Raw genomic sequence first — 18159 nt, 5'->3', positions numbered from 1 at the left:
TCACAATGACTCGTCTGCTCTATGAATAAACTGATCAACTGGTGTGGGACTGAAGTTTGGGTCAAAAAGGGTTAGAGGTTAACGTCACTTATTATGAACTTTGATCTGTTTTCCACTCAAGACTTTATTAACAATAACAATCAAATGAAGTAATGAGACGGCTTCTACATTACAGCACTGATTACTAACTCAAATTGGGTAGGATTTAAAAAATGAATAATGTAGAGGTGATGAAAACCTTCACTTAACTCTTGTTCAGGATCAGCTCCACTATCTGTGAGTCAGCTTTCAAGGAGTTCGACTGTAGAAAGTTAGAGAAAAACAAAACGGTCAAGCCAGGTCATTTTGCTGCGGAACCAGAACCAGCACCAGACACCACGTGTGACTCAGTGAAGATGGTTCGAGTCCCGCCTCCGACGATGGGCTGGACGGTTCTGTGGAGGAGCCGCGGGAATCCGTACACAAACATTTCAGCCCAGGAAGTGACGTAGCTTGCTCCACCTCTGCACGTCAGCACAATATACATCCGTCCTTTTATTCTGCTTTTCATACAAACATTCACTTTTTTCATAAAGTTAATTTAACAATTCTCGAATTATTTTGATGTACTATTGAAATCATATTTACTAACAAACACTTGTGTATATCGGCTACAGATAGATGATATATTGAACAATTGTATCAGAATAGTAAAACATCATACTCTTACAGTAGCAATAGAATAAAAGCAAGCAATGATGTAGTAGTAAATTCATATATATATATTTATGACTACTATAATAAAAAGGTCATACTTCAATACTACATGAAAACATATAGTATGAGGACCATATCCCAAACCTTCTTAGTATATTTCGGTTTCCCACATCAATATATAAAAATGTCACAGTTTAAATGAAATGCCTAAAATATAGAATAGCAAGACATGACACCTTTTTAATCTTGTAATTTAATGCATAACACTTTCATCAACTTGTATAAAAGCAGCAGACGCTTGACTCTCTCCTTCAGTGTCACCCTGTGGTATTTAAGGCCTCACCCCTGGGGGGGGGGGGGGGGGGTGACACTTTATTCAAATCAACCAGAGCTATAGTCATGAGATGAAAATATACTATAACTATGCTGCTCACCTGTTTTGATGGCGCCTCCGTCTGCAGACCAAACCTGGTTCTCATACTGAACCAATGAACCTGTTGATTAACATTCACAAAATAAACGTTTCATTCACGTGACACCTACGATATCTGCCTCTGGAGTCAAACTACGAGTTCACATGTAACTAACTTAATCAAATAAGAGGAGTGAGTTTGAAGTAGTGAGCCAGAGAAATGCAGTACATCCTCCCAAAGAGTAAATACTCAGAACAGAAATCTGCTCTCATCTGTCTTCTGTCCAGCGTCTCAGAGATCTGGCGCCCTCTGCTGGCCACAACACGCACTGTCACACAGCACATGTCAAAGAACAGACACACATCGACTTACAGTTGAATAAACACATCGTGTAGACACGACACTTTCAACACTGACACAGATGGAAGTATTTATAACACGTGAGTCATTATTTACTACAATCGTTACTGTAATACCATCATAACTGTCAATATACAGATGAAGAACTCCTTGATCCAATCAGACACACAGTGAAAAGGGATTTGACTGTAATGGTTCCACAAACAAAAGACAGAAATGACCCTGAATGTAAAAAACAAAACCACAGGTCGTCTTCCTCCTTCAAAAAGCTGCAACAAACTTTTATTTTGCAGGTTTTAAATGTAGTCCTTGTAATATCTACATTTAAATGTCATAAAATACCCTATTTCTGTTTAAATCTTATCACATCTCCCAGTGACATTATTGACAAATCACTCGATTTTAAATTACATTCCACCGATTCCTCTGGTGTGGAGTTTATTGCACGATGAGATCAACTCTGGTTCATTTCTAGAGTAATTATATTCAATGAATAATTGGCTATAATAACATTATAACACTGATTAAAGCTGCACTTTACGTGGCATGATTTATTAGTTTGTTCAAAAATAAAACATTCAAGTTCTGCCTTTGAATCCAACATAAACATTCTACTGTTTGTTGAACTCACTATTAAACTACTCGTATGTACAGATTCTACTTACATATAATACAGTTCTGTTGTTAGTACTAACTATTGAGCATGAATTAGAAAATAAATTTAAACCACAGAGCAGTATTTGTCCCCCACACACACAAACACAGACATACACACAGGATCTGGATGGTGACTCGGCCGACATGCTGGCAAATGTTCGGTCTTTTTACACAACAGAGAATCAGATGAACATATTTCACTGGTGAAGCCAAACTCCTGCTGTTCCTGTGATGCCGCCTTCTTCCGCCACCAGAGGGCAGCAGTCACCCACGTCCTCCACAGAGCTGCTTCTCACTTCTGGTGTTAAACGTTGAATCTGTGTCTCGTCCTGAAGGTCCAGAAGTTCTCCGTCTCTCAGGATAATCCCTGTGAGCCTCCTCGTGGCAAATGTGGCACATCACCGCCTCAGCAACCGTCCTGAGTCTCAGACTCTGATGATGCTGATGGAGGAGGAGGCTCTGTGCAGCTGCAACAACAACACAACGACAAAACATGAGTCACAAAGAGATGCAACATGAGCCTGACTCACAAACATCAGGATGTTTAAGAAGACGTCCCGTCAGACTCAGTTTATTTGCTTTGTGCTCTTCAGTTCCTGGGACGATGAAAACATGTTTTTAATAGATTAAATAAACTAATTATTACAATTTTAATTCAGTTAATCTTCGCCCACAGCTCTAAAGTTTATTCTGGATTCATCCTGTGCAGCCAAAGCTTACTAAAACTTTATTTAAATCTAGAGAAACCAACAGTTTTCAAATGTCTATAATATTTATATATTTTAAATCTACAGCTGCAGCATCAATGGATTTAGAAGAAATCTGCAGTCAGAGACTTTTCTAACTTTCTCTCTCCGTTGCTTCTCTTTCTCAGGGACCTGAAAGGAACTGAAACCTCTCTGAACTTTCACTGATCTGCTTTTTGATGTGAGTTTCCTCTGCTGCTGTGTTTGTGTTCACATGAAGTCTCAGCTCTTCTTCTTCTTCTTCTCCACCAGGTGATAACAAACATCTTCACAGAGCTCGTCTCTACTGATTCACAGGCATCAACCCAGCGAGCAGCTCCAGCTGAGATGTTTTATATTTAGCTTTGGTAACGGCGGCTCAGGTTGAGGAGGAGAAGCTGAGGAGGAGAAGCTGAGGAGGAGAAGCTGAGGAGGAGAAGCTGAGGAGGAGAAGCTGAGGAGGAGGAGGAGTGTGTCACCCTGCTGCTGCGCACGGCTCCGTTGTGGTAGACGGGCGAGCTGCCGGCCGAGGTGCTGTAGTAGGTGGTGGTGGCTCGGACCAGCGGCCGCTTGTTCTTCTCCTTGCTGCTGCTGGTGTCGTTGTCTTTGATAATGTCATACTGCCGGCAGAACAGGGCGATGACGGCTGAAACGCAAAGTCAAACAGAAACACACAAGAAGTGTAGACAACGTCAAAGAAACAAACACAACACAATGACTGAGAGACACAAAAGTGACCAAAGAAGGACACAAAACAACTAGAGAAGACTCTTTGTCCTCTTGATGGGGGGGTGCTGATGATGCTGATGATGAAGGTGATGAGAAACTCATTGTCCTCCACACACACACACACACACAGACACACACACACACACACACAGTGGCTGACCTGCCCACAGCAGCAGCACCGTGGTGATGATGAGCAGCTCTCCTGTCTGAAGGTGAGGAGTCATTCCCAGACCTTCCATCGCCGGTTCATCTGAGGACCAATCAATATCCAGCTCAGTCAAACGTCAACAACAACAACACAACAACCACACCTGTGTACTGTGTGTACTGTGTGTACTGTGTGTGTATTTACGGTGGTCCAGGACTCCGACTGGATAGTGGTCGGTTCTCTCCAGAGTCCTGAAGTGGACGGGACGGCTCGGTTGGCTGTCAGCGTTCAGCCCGACGGACTGGACCTGAATGAAGAAGAACAAAGCACAGCTCACGTTCTGAGGGAGACACTGAGGTTTATCAGACCCCCCCCCCCCCTGCCATCATCAAAGGAGGCCGTTGTGTGATGTAATGGCGTGTGAGGGGCGTGTTTAGTCGGAGCTCGAAAGTTAAAAGGGGAGAGGAAAGTGAAAATCCATCAGAACTAAAAGTTTGATCCCCCTTGAAAACCAGAGAACTCCTCTCTCGTCTCCTTCCTCTGACTTCCCTCCCGTCCACAGGGAGGTCAGAGGTCAAACTTCAGCCCCCCCCCCCACCCCCCCGACACTGGTGACACTTCCCTGGGACGTCCGCCTGCTGACGAGCACATTCAGTCCCAGTCCTCCGCCTGAAGGACGGACTCTGTTTGAATAATTAAGCTGTGATGGATTATGAAAAGTTCATAAGCAGCTTCTGATTTCAGCCACTTTGAATTGTGATGACTAAGAAACATGAAAGACTCTGAACGTTATTTAAACACAGAGGAGGTTCATGAATCAGATCATTTGTAAAATCACATTTAATATTAATAAAGTTCTTGGACTGAAGCGGCTCGGCTCATATCTCATGTCTCTTTATAGCACATTTCACATTGTCAGTCCACTGTGTGTGTGTGTGTGTGTGTGTGTGTGTGTGTGTGTGTGTGTGTGTGTGTTCCCACCTGGACACTGTAGTGTGTGTCCTCGTCCAGGTCCCACAACACACACCAGCGGCTCGATGTGTTCACCTCTCGGATGGAGCGCTGCATCAGGCCGTCCTGCCGCTGGACACAAATGTGCACACACAAGAAAACGCACATTTGTATGCACAGTGCACACACACACACACACAAACACACACATTTAGCATGTTAATGGGGGACAATCTTTGGTATCGATTATTGTATTTGGTCTGAAAAGAGCTGTTTCTGATTTTCTCTCACGCCTTCAACACAGACACTTTGTGCAGAATCAGCTCAGATTCACTTCATTAAAGTCGCCTCACATCAATTAACCTTGTGTCTGTCATCGTTTGGGATTCATGGATCAGAACGAGGATTATTGGGAGTTTCAGATGTAGCGTCTTAAATTGGGTTGTGTGTGTGTGTGTGTGTGTGTGTGTGTGTGTGTGTGTGTGTGTGTGTGTGTGTGTGTGTGTGTGCGCTGTTGCATAATGTGTGAACCTCGGCAGCCGGCGCTCTGGGATTCGGACCAGCCTCAGATGAGTGGAGCTTCTCCTTGAGCTCATCGTCCTGTTTCTCCTCCACTAACACGCAGCTCAGCTCGTTACTGGACACGAGGAGCAATCTGCCGGAGCTCCGCCTCTGATGCTTATTCAAAAAAAAAGTAGCTGCAGATAAACTTGATTGAGCTTTTTTATATAACTGCATTTCTTCACTTCCTTTTCTCAGCGACTTCTGATGACTCACAGCACAGGAGATAAAACCTGCTCCCACCTGCTCCCACCTCCTCCCTCTATTCATATTTCTATTCTGGGGTTACGGCAGAATATGCTTTACATCCTCTTGTTTTCCAGAAGATGCCACCGGGTTGATGGATGGCAGAGACGTGAGGGAACTTCAAAGGAAAAAGGAGAAAGGGAGAGAGACAAGAGAAATGAAAAACAAGGCGTCGCCTGTAGATGTTCCTCCTGGAGGACGAGTCCCGGCCAAATCATTCCCACTAATGGAGACGCCTCCCACTCAGGGCCCAGCTAATGTCTGTTTCTGCCAAAAACTGTGGGTGGTACAGAGCGATGAGAGCCGAGCTGAGTCTGCAGCCTCGGCTTCAGGAGATGTGAGATGAGCGAGAGGAGCAGAATATGAGCAGAACTAATGTGAAGCGTCGTTTTTGCAGCGATGCATCCTGGGAAGGGAGGAGGGGGGACATCTAACTATACTTCAATTTAACCATTTGTGCTTCCCCTCACTAATTGGACACTTGGAAAGTTTCCTACCTTCCTTAGTCTGCAAACCTTTATAATAAAGAAGATTTGTTTTCTCACTTCTTCTTATTGCTCAAGGTCCCTGGAAGCTTTTCAATTCTTATGTTTACGAGCGTCTGGAGCTTTTCTTTCAGGAGCCACGTCCAACCCGTCGAGACTCAAAGTGTCTCGGAGCAAAACGCTGACTGATGACCGGACGTGAGAATGACTCAGCGCTTTTTAGAATCCCCTGCGGACGACGGCGGCGAGAAACAGAGGAAGAGAGAAAGAGATAAAAGCAGATCTGAGAAGAAACATGATTCAGCTCCGTGACGTTCTCTGACCCAAACCCGACAGCCAGCCAAGTTTCGATTCATAATTCAACTCCTGTCAATTTGAATCCCTGAAAAATGAATTGGCCTTGAACCATGAGAGCGCAGAGAGAGAAGAGGCGCGGCCGGAGGGGGAATGGGCGAGCGAGAGATTGACTCGGTTTAATGAGGAAATCCGTTTTTAGGCTTTTTGCGGATTAAAACAATTAAGGGAAAGTTCAGTTGCCTGTAAAGTAAATATTCTCTCTCACACACACACACACAAACACACACACACAAACACACACACACACACACACACACACACACACACACACACACACACAAACACACACACACACACACACACACATGAAGTGATGACACAGGCTGTTGTACTGTACCTGCTGGGAGATGGCGTATCCAATGACAGTGTCTCCCTGAGGGACGTTCCAGGTCACCATGGCTGAGTGCGCCCTCAGCTGGGTCACCGACACATTCACAGGGGCCGCTGGCACAGCTGGTAACACACACACAAACACACACACACACACAGACACGCACACAAACACACACGTTATAAGTTGTGAGGACACATTTTCACTAAAAAGAAGAAAACATTTTAAAAGTAAAATCTGTTTCTCCCTCTGAGGAAAGTTAAAGAAGATTTCAACCTTTATCTTCTTCTGGTAAATGAATCCATGAAAGATAAATAAAGCAACATGAATAATGAACGTCAGCCTCCGGCCTCTCCTCAGGACCAACGCTCTCTTCTTTGTTGTTTCCACACTCATCACTACATGTTGCTGTGGGCACTTTCAATACACCACAAATACAGTTTAGACAAAACTTCACATGAGTAGAGACAATAAGGTTCAAGAGTTTTCAGATAAAATTTCTATTAATTACTTTAACTTGTGTTTTCATCTTTGACAAAATCATTTAGACGACTGATATGTGTGTGTGTGAGTTGATCCAGTGAATTTAAATGTGATTTCATAAAATTCCACTTTGAAGTAAACTTTCTCATCTTGTATTTCCAGTAGGAAAGAACTTCCTACAAAGACTAACCACCCAGAGGACAGTATGTTCAGGACGGCTGATGTTCCCTGGATAATATACAAATGTCCCCTGGTCCGAACAGTGTCCTCCACCCGATCCTGGATGTCCATCATAGCCAGGTTCCCATCAGCATCCTGTCCACGTGTCCTTGAGCAAGACGCAGTGGTGAGGACGATCTACCCGTCTCCTCTGTCAATGTGATTCACTTCGGGATTAACGAGTCAGCGGAATATCTCAAATGTAAATCAGAGATATTGGAGCGAGCGGACATAACGCCAAGGACACTTCAGATTGGCATTGAACCCCCAGCTGTCTGGTTAGTGGACGACCCGCTCTACCTCCTGGTACCTTGTTAGGAGCAGTGACATTCAGAACTAAGATGACAGCACCACCTCTCCTCGGCTGCAGAAACACAGGAACCCTCCTTCCAGGCAGAAAAAGAACAGAGCGAGGATTCAGGCTCTGTGGAGCGTGACTGTGAATGTCTCAGGCTAACAAGCTAACCACACTCATTATGCAAGACAGCCCCCCCGCAGGACCCGCTGCCTGTCATTAAAAGAAAACAATCAACAACATCGTTTCCCAGAATGCCCTTTGACAGCTTTCACAGAGCGTTGCATCCAGCGCGTGGAGGTGGACGTGAACGAGGCCACGTAGCAACAGGAGCAAGAAGGTGGGAGGCCCAACCTGTCCTGTTGCTGCAATGCATGCTGGTCTATTTCCCCGATGGCGTGGGTGTATGAAATCAGCCGAGCTCTGTGTGAAGCAGCAGCCGTGAGGAGAAGCTGTTCCTTCCTCCTCGATTCAGAGAAGCCGACGGCAGATTTCCACCAAATATCTGAAACCAGCGCAGAGCTTGGGATGGAGACCAGTAAGAAGCCAAGAAGCCACAATGACCTTGACCTTTGACCCTTGGCCCATCAAGTTCTTCCACATCAAACTGGGGAAACCAGTTCTTTACACCTGTTGAAACTCCCGGTCACGCGGCTGCATCAACACACTCACGCTGAATAGACTTCCTCAATCACATTATACACACACCAGCACCGGGGATAAGAGGGGAAGACAGAGGAGGAGAGATGCAGATGAGAGAGAGAGAGAGAGAGAGAGAGAGAGAGAGAGAGGAGGATGAAGGATGACAGGAGTATGACAGCGGAGGGGAAGAAGAAAAAGAAAGATGAGGAGGACGAGGAGAAAGAGAGAAAGAGAGAGAGAGAGAGAGAGAGAGAGAGAGAGAGAGAGAGAGAGAGAGAGAGAGAGAGAGAGAGAGCAATTATCCCCAGAGAGATGACGAGTGGATTTTTCAATCTTTCGGTTTGGAGAGAGAAGACGGACGAAGGGCAAAGTGAGATGGATGGATGGAGAAGGGGGGGGGGGGGGGGGGTGGAGAAGATCAATGATGGAGGGGGTGGTGGAGATAAAAGCCAGCGATGGAAGAGAAGCATGTGGATATTGATTAAATTATAAAATATAGCACTTCAGATGGATGTAACAGCACAGACACACATGTCCTTGCTTCTCCTTCACGTATGTTCATCTATCTCTTTCACACATTCTGCCACTTTCCAGATATGAAGATATATATTTATTGTAAGAGAATATAACATACATATGTTTTATTCGACCACCTTCCCTCCCTCACGTTCCTGTCTCCTCTTCCTCCTCCTGATCACAAGCAGTGGTTTGATGCTCGACTCTTCTCCTGCACGAGGACACAGACAGAATCGAACCTGCTGTCGGGTCCATGAGCGCCTTCCTCCGCCGTGCCTATAGCAACGCCACAATGACGCCGCCTCCACCACAGAGAAAACAATAACAACAACAACAACAAGCTGGAGACGGCCGTTGTTTACGTGGTGGCTCCCGGAGTAGAGCAGTGGGTGACGTGCGAATCGACAGTGAATCACAGCAGAGTGAGAGTCGGCTGATGGAGCTGGACAGCCTCATCTGGCTAATGGCTCCCCCCCCCCCCCCCCCCCCTGCTGTGATGGATGTGCGTCTGTGGAGGCTCCTGAGAATGCTGATGGAGATACAGTAGCATCGCTGACACATCACCAGACAACCCCCCCCCCCCCGGGCACAGACACGTAAACGGCCCCCCCACAGACTGACGGAGACGTACAGTGACGTGTTGTTTGTGTTGTTTCACGTCTCTTTGAAGGAGTTGTGTTGTTTCTCCTGATCGCTCCTCGCCTGTTTGTCAATAATGAGCGTGTCCAGGTTTGATTGACGGTCAGTCGGCTCAAGCCCGGTCCCGTGAAGCTCCCCCCTAGCGGCATCAATCTTGTGGAATCCGCTGAGTGCATCCTGATCTGCTGTGAGCATCATTCCTCCTCCTGCAGCCACTTTGGCATCGTTTCATTTCATTTACTAGTTTAACCCCCGAAGCCTCCGGTTGCTCTTCATGAATGAGAATCCTCCTTCAAACCAGAGGCTGCAAGAAGTTGATGAGCTCCATGCAGAGATGTTTGTGCCACGAGGGGAGAAGGTGAAATATGAAATACACACTTCATCACTGAATCAATAACTCGTACATATAGATCAGCCGCCGAGGGGATGCACGTGGATTCTGTTAGCCGGGGCTGAATGAGACAGAAGCTGGTGTAAGAGGAGCACAGAGGATTTACGAGCTTCTCCACTGCAGCTAATGAAACAGAGCCGAGAGGGAGCTTCTGAAATTTCGAATCCTCTGATAGACACATATTTCCACTTTGGACAGTTTAACATCAGCTGCTTGTTAAACATCAACTGCCCGGTCACTGCAAACCCAACTGCACCGCTGTCATGTCCCCGGCGCTCGGGATTATGGGAGGGATAAAAGATCCCGACCTGTAGATGATGATTATTCATTTTCAAGGCAAAGCTCCTCTTTAATTTGATGTTTACAATCGAGACTCCATGTTTGTCACGGCTTCAGTCAATCAATCAATCAATCAATCAATCAATCAATCAATGGACAGATTCCCTCAAAATTCAGCCCCACATGAAACTTTTGCATGCAGTTTCCCATTTGAGCTTCAAAATAATGTCTGAATATGGGGATTATCTCATATTTATGTTGAGGGAATAGTGGAAATTTAAATATAGAAGACAAAAGAAATAGGCTGAGCATCTTAAAAATACAAAATAAGGATAATTACCTATTTTTTTCTTTCCGAAATAAGAAGATATACTTTTTATAAATGCACATATAAGTAAAATAAAAAACTTCGAGCTCCTGGACGAGATCACCTCAGAAACACCAGATCCTTCTTTCACAGATTTCCTTATTCCTGATTTGAGTCAGTCAGTTTGAGTTTGTTCTGTTTTTAATATCATTGCAGGTTTAACAGAGATTTCATGCACTGTAGTTAATGTGACAAATGTAAGTAAATAAGATAATTATTGTATTTTTCTCTCTTTATTGACTTTGAAGCTCTTGGATGAGTTAAATGAACATTTGGAACAAAACCTTATTAACACAACTTGTTAGCATCTATTTCTAATTCCTGTTGGAACTTGGATCCATAATAAAAACTTGAAGGAATGTAGAGAAGCTACTGGTCAGACTCACTCGCTTCGACCATCCCTGGTGTTTCCCAGCAGGCCATCATCACCACCAGCAGCAGCATCAGCAGCAGCAGCCCGGGCTCCAGCTGCAGAGACCCGGACATAACCCCCTCCGTCTCTGGCTCTTCACCCTCCTCCTCTTCCTCAACTCTCCTCCGGTCTCAGTGCAAGTTTCCCGGCCGGGTGACCGCTGGCTGCTCGGCCCCCTTCACCTTCATCCTGCACGGTCCCGGGTTTTATGTCCAATTTGCGCACGGTGGGTCAGTGGGAGTCTGTGCGGGCTGTGGATTCAAGGAGCCTCCGCTGCGTAAACCCGAGGCGACCCCCCTCAGCCCCGCGGCCCCGGGGAGCAAACAGGTAGCTCGGGCATCGCCGGCACTTCTCCCCGGCTCCTCTTCGTGCGTGACGGCGGGTTCTGCGTCAAATGTCCCCGGGACGCGGTGCTCGTGCGCCGGAGGCTGAGCTCAGGCGGCTCCGCTGCGTCCGCCTGGAGGAGAGAGGAGCAATGAATAAGAGAAGGTGTGTTTGTCAAGGAGCGCAGAGGAGGTGCGTCTCTAATCCCACAGATTATATGAGGAGAAAATGTGTGTGTCTGCAGGAGACACACACCCACAGACACACACACGTCACCACACTGAGGATGAAGAGGAGGAGGAGGAGGCTCCTGTCTTCACTGGATCACCTTCATCATCTCTCTGAAGAGGCAACTGTTGATTATGTTTATCAGTTCAACCAGGCTCCACTTTCTGATGCAGCGCCACCTACAGGTCTTATATTCATGGGTTCATTACGTCGCTTAACAAGCAATTATTTTATTTAAATTATTGTATACATTTTTAGGAAAATTCTTTCTCTTTACTAAGGACTGATGCTCTTTGCTTCATCAACCTCTCTTCAGAGCTGTGGGAGCACTTCATTAACTCATTAATTAACTTATTAATGAACTAATTAAAATGTACCTTCTGGAAAAGTAAAGCTCCAGGACATCTGAGCCCATGGAAATGTGGAACACAATAAACTATAAATCTCTGTCATATTATATTATCTGTGAAGTGTCACAGGCCTTAAACAGTAATTGAAGATAGAGCAGCAGATAAACCAGAACAATAATTCCCCATTTATTAGAGAAACCTTCAAATAGATATGGATTTTTCAATAGAAAGCAAACAAGAGCAATTAATTTTCTTTTCTAATCTTCAGTTGAAGCTTTCCATTGTGCCTCTGATTCATTTATTCTCCAGTTCATTCTCTGCAAAAGACTCAGTTTGACGTCTGTGACATTAAATATTGATTCAAGATCCATTCAGAATTTCTTGGGTCAGATCTTCGGGTAGCGATCAATGGGTGGAAGTAGAAAACAAGAATCTTTCAAATACCATTAGTTTGAAATGTAAAAGGTTATTTTCTCTCATCTCTGCAGATTGTCATTTGACATTTGTCTAGACTGCTGCTTAAATATATTTGTGTGTTTACGATTTACTCTTTCACATTTTATTCTGCACAGTGTGAACTGTACTTTCTCTCTTAACCATCTTACAATATCAAATTCCCTGTGTTGATATTAAGGTTTATTTCTCTCTTGATCAGTCACATTGAATGTGTTTACCTCTACCCACTTCTCTAAATTCTAATCTCAGAGGTAGAGAAGTTTTGCAGCTTTGTTTGAGAATCTTTGGGGGTCACAGATCTGTGAAATTAAATAAATCATCCAGACGTGGAAGCAGAGCTGTCTCTGTGTGGAGATGGTTCACACATCTGCTCTGGATGCCTGCAGGGCGCCTCCCTGTGGCGCTTGTTGAGAACAACAGGGGGAGAGTACAGAAGCAAGAAGAAGAACATGCTGGAGGGTTTGAATATTCCATCTGGTGTGGGCACGCCTCAGGATACAAGGCTGCAGAGAGAAGGACTTTCTGTAGATTAATAAACTGTCATGACGTCAGTTAAACCTTTAGAGGGAGTTTCTTTGAGGTAAAACTGCAGGAATCCATATAAAATAATCATTTGACCTTTAACCTCTGACCTGACCCTTAAGATTCTCCAGTTTATTCGTTGCTTTGTTGTTGAGCTTCCTCTCAGCTCCCAGGAGGACGTGTCTACTTCCTTGTTTACTGCTGTATGCTAATGAGATTCTGCTGCTTACAGAAGGCGCCCTGAAGTCACGAGGCAGAGGAATAACTCTCTGACTGCTTTGAATAACTGTGGATTCATTTTACACTGACGTTTCTTTTTTTTAATCATTTTTGGGGGATTCATTTTCACTCAAAATATCAATTAAACCTAATTGGCACTCTTTTTTAATTGAAATCGGTGACTGGACACTTTAATGATCTGTTAACGGCAAACTGTCTTTAACGCTGCTGATGGTTTGTAATCATATTTTTTATCACTCCCGTTAACTTGTATATGATTTCAGTGTACTGACTCCGTCCACCGGGGGGCGCTAGCAGCCTGCAGAACATCATGTGTCCTTTTGGCGAGGCCGAGATTATGAGTCAACCAACTTCAGAACACGTCTTCCTCCAGCTGAGCAGAAACACACCCACACACCACATCACTACAACAAATCAAAAAACACACAACTGCAGATAAGAAAACACACAAAAGCAAATCATACGTCCAATCAGCGACGATCCTTGTAGACGGCAATTAAAGCAAGCTACAGTTGTGTTGTCCCAGTTGTGTTGATGTGCACTTCAGCACCACACAATCCTCCTGATGTGACCTTTTGTCTCCTCCTCTTCTTGAATTAGGTCACTTGTTCAGATGTTTCACACTTTAATGCAACCAGCACAGATTAGAACCAGCCCTCGCTGCATCTTGTTTTTTGCTTCGGGGGAACTTGTAATTATGAGGCCTAATTTAATTTATTTTTTATTCTGCACTAATGATGGAAGGCAGCCACGCGTGGTCTGAGCGAGCGGCTCCACATATGGCGCCGCAGCCACGAGGAATGTCAGTTCCTGTCAGCTGAGAATCCAGCGTGCGCCCACGTCCATCCTGCAGAGAGAGACCGACGAGGCCGAGTCTTTATCAATGAGGGGAGGAAATATAATATCCATGTTTTTAATCTGCTGGAACCAGGAGTCAGAATCCAGAATATCAGGCTGTCAGATAGAAAACTCAGGATTTAGTCTCAAGGTATTAAAATCAAGGAGCAGCTCATTATTATTAAATGGCTCAGTCTGATTTATTTCAGTTTTTTCTACAGTTTTCTTCGCTTTACCAAAACCACTTCAATCATTTACCTCTTTCTGTATGAACACACACACACTAACACACACACACACACACACACACTGACACTCCCAGTGCATTCAGGGCATCAAGTCTCCAGTCCCACTGACACCCAGGGGAAGTTGTGTCCTTTGTCAAAGCAACTGGTTCTGCCACACTGGCAGCTGCAGCTAGGAGGCAGCCGCAGTGTGTGTGTGATTGTGTGTCTGTGTGTGTGTGTGTGTGTGAGAGAGAAATCACTGTAAATGAACGTGTGCTGTATTCAGATGTTAAACCACTTACAGTCATACACCCACAGCTTGATTGACAGCTGATCTCTAGCAACGGCACAGCTGCGAGTTCTTAGCAACAGGGACGAAGACGAGATGGTCCTCTTCGTCCTCCTCGTCCTCTTCGTCCTCTTCGTCTTTTCTCACCAATCACAAATCATGAGTTCACCATGGAAGCGGCCACACTCATCTCTCTGGGTTCACGCTTTTCATTTTCAAACTGTCACATTTCCTCGGAGGAGATTCGAGTTAAATCTGAAAGATTAAATCAATCTTGGAATCTGGAGGGAAACAGCAGCTTCTCAGGGTCAAAGGTCACGAGAGTATTAGGGTCAGTTTGATATGAACGGAATGACTCGAGCCTGAGTGAGGGGAGGATGCTGGATTTATGGATCCCATCAAATTACGACTTTATTATAGAAATATCATAAGTAGTCGATAAGCTAGGGAACCAAAACCTGCAGCCGATTTTTGGTTTCAAGTTAAGACTAAATTGTTTTCTGCTCGCAGCTTCTTTCTATTGAATATGAATCATATGTATTCATGACTTCCTGTGTGATTCCACTGTTCTCCCCTTGTGGCTCCTCCTCTCCACTCTGCTGCTGCTCGAGGCCCCGGGGTCGTCTCCAGCTCTCCAGCGTTTCCGGGCCCTCGGACTCTGCTAGCGTCAAATAAAAACTGTCCTTCTGAGATTCAGCGATGTTTCCTCCAGTTGGGCGGCGAGTGTGTCTCATCTCCCGCCTCCGGCTCGGTCAGGTCGGATTTCTATCACGCCGCTCTGTGGAGGAACCGGGTCGCTCTGCCTCTGCAATGCACCAGCTCTCTCCTCATCTATCTGCTCATCTAGACGTGCGCCTATCGATTGGCTCGTCGTGACTCCTCTGGATTTAAATCATCTCCATCACACGTGTGTATCCTTGCTCCGCCCACCCTGCAGTTTCACTTCCCATAATCCCCTTGGCTCATATCAGCGCAGTGCCCCGCTCGTCATCATCCTCCTCATCTGGTTTCACAGCCGTGTGCGCCTCGCTTCTTAACATGTCAGATCCCATCGGACGGTGGGAGTTTAAATCCCATCGGGATTGTTCCAGGGGAGCCCACGTGTCGATGCCTTGATTAAAATAGATTTCCAGAGTATAGTGTTTGTTATGACTCAGGACCAGTGTTCTGTCCTGTAGATAATCCTCAGACTCTGCTCGGCATTACATAATGGAGCCAAGATGGCGGCGCAAGATGGCGGCTCGAGCGTCCGGGGATATTTGGCCTCATTTTTGGAGATTCGTCATCAGTAACAAAAAATGTTTATGCTTGTCTGACCTGAATAAAATTTTTAACAGAGAGAATCGCGTTTGAAAACCGACAATTAAACCAAAGTGGTGTCAAAGCCAAAGGTTTAAAATAGTCATCAATTTAAAATAATAATCAGCGTTAGAGAAATCAAAGGAAATGATTGTTTTTGGTGGAACAGGTTTTGGCTTGTGTTTGTTTTGATTTCATATTTAAGGTTAGATATGATCGACAAAAGGACGTTGAGAATAAAAACCCTCCTCTCCTCTCAGGCCTGCGTCTCCAGACTCATGAACTCAAACAGGCACAAAGTGATATGCAGCATCGAGCGTCCGGACGGGAACGTTTCAACTTCATCAATTTCTCTTATTAAATATTCTTTCACAACTTTTATTAGACCCATTTTGGTTCCTTGTTTCCGTCTCCACAGGAAATCTGGATTAATATTTCATCCGTCACCGTTCAGAAGACAGATTGTTGGACTGATCTGGGAGAAGCAGGATCCCTCTGTGACTGAAGTGTCTCCTCATCAATGTGTAATCCCCCCCCCCCCCTCCTTTGTGTGACAAACTAAACTAGAAACTGAACTTGCTGCACATTGTATCCTGCATCTTGTTTTGTGTTTTGCACGCTAACAGATAAAGAACCCGGCGTTTGAGCCCAGAGGAGCTGGACCCAGAAAGTTCCTTCACCAGACAGAAGTGTATTCATCATGGGTTTTATCCGGGGGGCGGGGGGGGAGTGTGTCCATTAACGGCTGCATTGACCACATCAGTGGAGCGGGTCAGGCCATGTTTTCCATTAGGAGCACGGAGCTGCTTTGTGTGGAGCGGCTCTCGAGTCGTGGACGGAGGCTTTCAGAGCTTTTATTGTGGCGGAGACACAGGAGTGCTGCGGTGATGGCTCCGGGGAAACTCTCAGAACACAAAGGAGACGAGAGGGACGTTATAAAACAACCTCTTTCTGAATCATGGAGTTATTTATGTTCCAGGACAGATTTCAGTCTCTGTGGTTATTACTTTTATTCCACTTTTACACTCATTTCCTGCACAAAACCAAGGATCTACGTGAATATTGATAATACTGAATATTAAGAGAACTTAAAGGTATTTTTAACCTTTAACATTATTGGCAAAGTAGTTTTTTCTATGAGTTGTTCACCTTGAACTTCACCTTGGACTGAAATATCTCTTTTGGAGGGAGAGCTGTGATATTCATGATTCCCAGAGGATGAATCCTAGAACTGTGCAATAAAACTAATAAAATTTTAAGAAAAAGCCAACACATATATTGTTGATGCCTTGTGTAAGAAGATGTGGTTTCCATTGCGAATCAAACATCAGGGCTGATACAGAAGAGCAGCTGCCAAATAAATCCCATCACTTTACAGATTTAAGCACGAACAGATTCACAGAAGATAAACATGTATTGACATTTTAAACAAAAGTCTCATCTCCTATTTGTGCGTCTGTTACTTCTTATCATTTCTGTTCGTCACTTATCTGTTGAATATGGAATAAAGAGCAGCAGCAGCAGGTCTGTGCCCAAAGTGTTGAATCTAAATGTCAGAGGAGACACTGGTGAAGGTTAATGAACAAGAATCTAATATGAGGAATTATATTGCTGAAAACATGTTAATGCTCTTTACAGGGCGCGTGGGATGCAATCCAACATCTCCTTCTCATTAGGGGATGTGTTATTCAGACTGAGCATCGAGAGGAAGAAGTAAATATAATTTTTAACAGCACAGAGGGTTAAATCCATCTTTGACATCCGGCCCCAGAGTAAGAATTTTAATTTTCTGTGGTCATAGTCAAGTGAATTTTTAATGGCTCTTAATCACACGCGCAGCCTCGGGCTTTGTTAAAGATAAAAATAGCAACGTGAGCAGAAAACAAAAAATCCAACAATAAATCGACTTCACAAGAAAAACACACAAGTTGTCAATGTAAACAGGTTTTTCCACAAGTCGCTTGAGTAAAGAGGGAATAACGGATTAAAGAACGATTCTAAATCACCAATTTCACAAAAATGTTCAGATATGTAACTGAATGAAATATGATATATGTTTTATTCCCCTGGCCTCGACTACAACCAGCAGTTTGGGCTTCGTTGGGATTCTCGATTCTACATTTGTAGCTTAACTTTGGAAGCGGATGCCTCTGGGATTAGGGAGCAGGAGCTGGAACATTCTCCAACATGATCTCCTCACGCACATCACTCAAACCAGTTCAAACCACTGGTTTTAAACTGTGTGTTGGGACTGACACCCTGTGAGCTGACTGGCTGCGCTCCAGCTTCCTGACAATCAGAGGCTGCACGCGCTCACACGTGGAAAACCGACATCGATTGCAGAGGGAGGGTGGCCAGAATAGCTCACAGCCAAAATGAACGCTCCTCTATTTGCCTGACCCGCTTTTAAATGCTTTGTTTTTATTACTTCTAATCATATAGAAATCTGACTCATCTAATATTTGATGCGTCTGCAGATCTTTCT

General features: G+C 44.7%; 1 protein-coding gene across 1 annotated transcript in view; it reads right to left on the bottom strand.

The window, feature by feature from the left end:
* Nucleotides 1-941: 941 nt before the first annotated feature.
* Nucleotides 942-18159, bottom strand: part of LOC133933817 (fibronectin type III domain-containing protein 4-like) — a 28605-nt gene continuing 11387 nt past the window's right edge. The window contains exons 4-10 of the mRNA XM_062381049.1: nucleotides 10877-11359; nucleotides 6666-6781; nucleotides 4710-4811; nucleotides 3933-4035; nucleotides 3741-3830; nucleotides 3331-3497; nucleotides 942-2593 (exon numbers count right to left, since the gene is read on the bottom strand). Coding sequence (XP_062237033.1) covers nucleotides 2552-2593; nucleotides 3331-3497; nucleotides 3741-3830; nucleotides 3933-4035; nucleotides 4710-4811; nucleotides 6666-6781; nucleotides 10877-10976 — 720 coding nt within the window. The 5' untranslated portion in view covers nucleotides 10977-11359 and the 3' untranslated portion in view covers nucleotides 942-2551. The remainder of the gene's footprint in view (nucleotides 2594-3330; nucleotides 3498-3740; nucleotides 3831-3932; nucleotides 4036-4709; nucleotides 4812-6665; nucleotides 6782-10876; nucleotides 11360-18159) is intronic.

Source organism: Platichthys flesus, chromosome 22 (genome assembly GCF_949316205.1).
Source record: "Platichthys flesus chromosome 22, fPlaFle2.1, whole genome shotgun sequence".
Taxonomy (NCBI): Eukaryota; Metazoa; Chordata; class Actinopteri; order Pleuronectiformes; family Pleuronectidae; genus Platichthys; species Platichthys flesus.
This window is presented reverse-complemented; position numbering and strand designations above follow the sequence as displayed.